A 1,811-nucleotide genomic window follows, 5' to 3' on the forward strand; every position below is an offset into this window, starting at 1 on the left:
GGGAGGTCAATTTTAACAGTTCCGTGGATGGAGTTGGGAGGAAAGGTCAACATACATTGTCAACAAACTGGGTTTCATGCATCTGTTACATTTCTCACCAAGGTAGGTTGCAGCAGTAGTTTCATCATTAAAAGTGGCTGTTCACATTCATACAAAGCTAAATTTAACTTGTATTCAAGAATGCAAAATTACCTTTTGATTTTTTGCAAAATTTTATAATGGATGCTAATTAAGCACGCATTCAAATTTGTTTGCAGCCATTTTATGGAGGTAAAGTACATCGAGTGACAGCTGAGGTTAAGAATAATTCTGGTGTCGTTGTCTGCAAGGCTTCTGGCGAGTGGAACGGTCTTCTAGAATTTACATATGCTACGGTAACATAACAACTGATACCAATGTTTTTTCTAATGGCTTTATAGCTACATTAGGGTATTCTAGTGCTTAATGATATTCAAATTTCTTTTATTTTCTTTTTCTTTGTTGTCAAGTACATAAGATTTTTTTACTGACATATTTCACATAATATGCCATATTTTAAAGTGCACCTAATTTATGTTGTTGATTAATTGGAGTTCTCTCTTTATAGGGTGAGAAGAAACAAATAGATACAACACGACTTTCACCAACGCCAAAGAGTGTGCGCCCTCTAGAAGTACAAGCACCGTATGAATCACGAAAGCTCTGGCAACATGTTACTAACAGTTTGAAACTTGGAGATTTGAATACAGCAACAGAACACAAAAAACAGGTGATTATTTGTGGACTTATTTTTTAATAAGAATATAAATACATTTGGTACTGTAAGTTATTTGATATGTCTCTATTTTATTGTTAAGTGTGAAATAAATAATAAGATTTATAAAGCGCACATATCCACAGCAAAATTGTAAGAATTACTCAAGGTTAGTTGTATAATCCCCTCCAGTGGTAGCTTCAGAAATTTGCTGATAGGGCCCGACAAGTCCTACGGGGTGAGGGCCCAAAAAAGGGGCCGACTAGAGCATCAGTCATGGTCCCGAAATAAAAATCCCTGGTAGTGTTCAAAGGGAGAGTTCTATGGCTTTGTATGGCCCAAAGATTTTAAGATTAATGATAAATCCGTTTCTAATTTAAGATACCCTGATGATACAGTAGCATACTAATTTCTGACAGTGAAAGTGACTTGCAAGAACTTTTAGACAATTTAAAGTTTGAAAGTGAATGAAGAAGGTTGTATATTTATTAAAGAAAGACTAAAGTCATAGTGTTTAGTACTAAACAAAATGTTCCTGATTGTTGAATAATTCGCCGCTCACATCACGAACTAACACAATCAAAGTAGATTGTGTTAGTTCGTGAAATCAAAAAAGCACGTCAAAATACGCGCTGTTGTTGTTAAGGACTTTTTGTGTGGTAAAGAATACAAAATTGCTTGACAACCAATACGCGCTCGTTTTGACGCGCTACTGTGATTTCACAAACTAACACAATCTACTTTGATTGTGTTAGTTCGTGATGTGAGCGACAAATTGTTGATGGATAGATTTGAATACTTAGGTAGCATTGTTACAAGTGATTGTATAAGGGACACAGACATCAACCATAGGATAGCTATAGCTAAGAAATAAATTCATGGACCAAAAGAATATTTTTACAAGTAAAAAGGTCAATCTTTAGTTAGATCTAATCTTGAGTTTTGTACTATTATTTTTAATTCAATTTCAACTGCACAGTCTGTTATGTTGCAACGTATTCAAATTAAATTCTGTAGGTTCTATTTTCGTAAATTTGGTAAAAGTCCTAAGTTGGCTTTACTCGAAGAGAGAAGGAAT

At 34.5% G+C, this 1,811-nt stretch overlaps 1 protein-coding gene across 1 annotated transcript; it reads left to right on the forward strand.

The window, feature by feature from the left end:
- Positions 1–3: 3 nt before the first annotated feature.
- On the forward strand, positions 4–748 carry LOC117117941 (oxysterol-binding protein-related protein 10-like; the record flags this gene model as incomplete). The annotated part of the gene is made up of 3 exons (XM_033262425.1): positions 4–102; positions 258–374; positions 587–748. Coding segments are annotated over 3 exons (378 nt in total), but the record flags the coding sequence as incomplete, so codon positions are not given.
- Between the last annotated feature and the right edge of the window lie 1,063 nt (positions 749–1,811).

This window comes from Anneissia japonica, unplaced genomic scaffold (assembly GCF_011630105.1).
Source record: "Anneissia japonica isolate Jap-2015-1 unplaced genomic scaffold, ASM1163010v1 scaffold156119_len1811_cov214, whole genome shotgun sequence".
NCBI lineage: Eukaryota > Metazoa > Echinodermata > Crinoidea > Comatulida > Comatulidae > Anneissia > Anneissia japonica.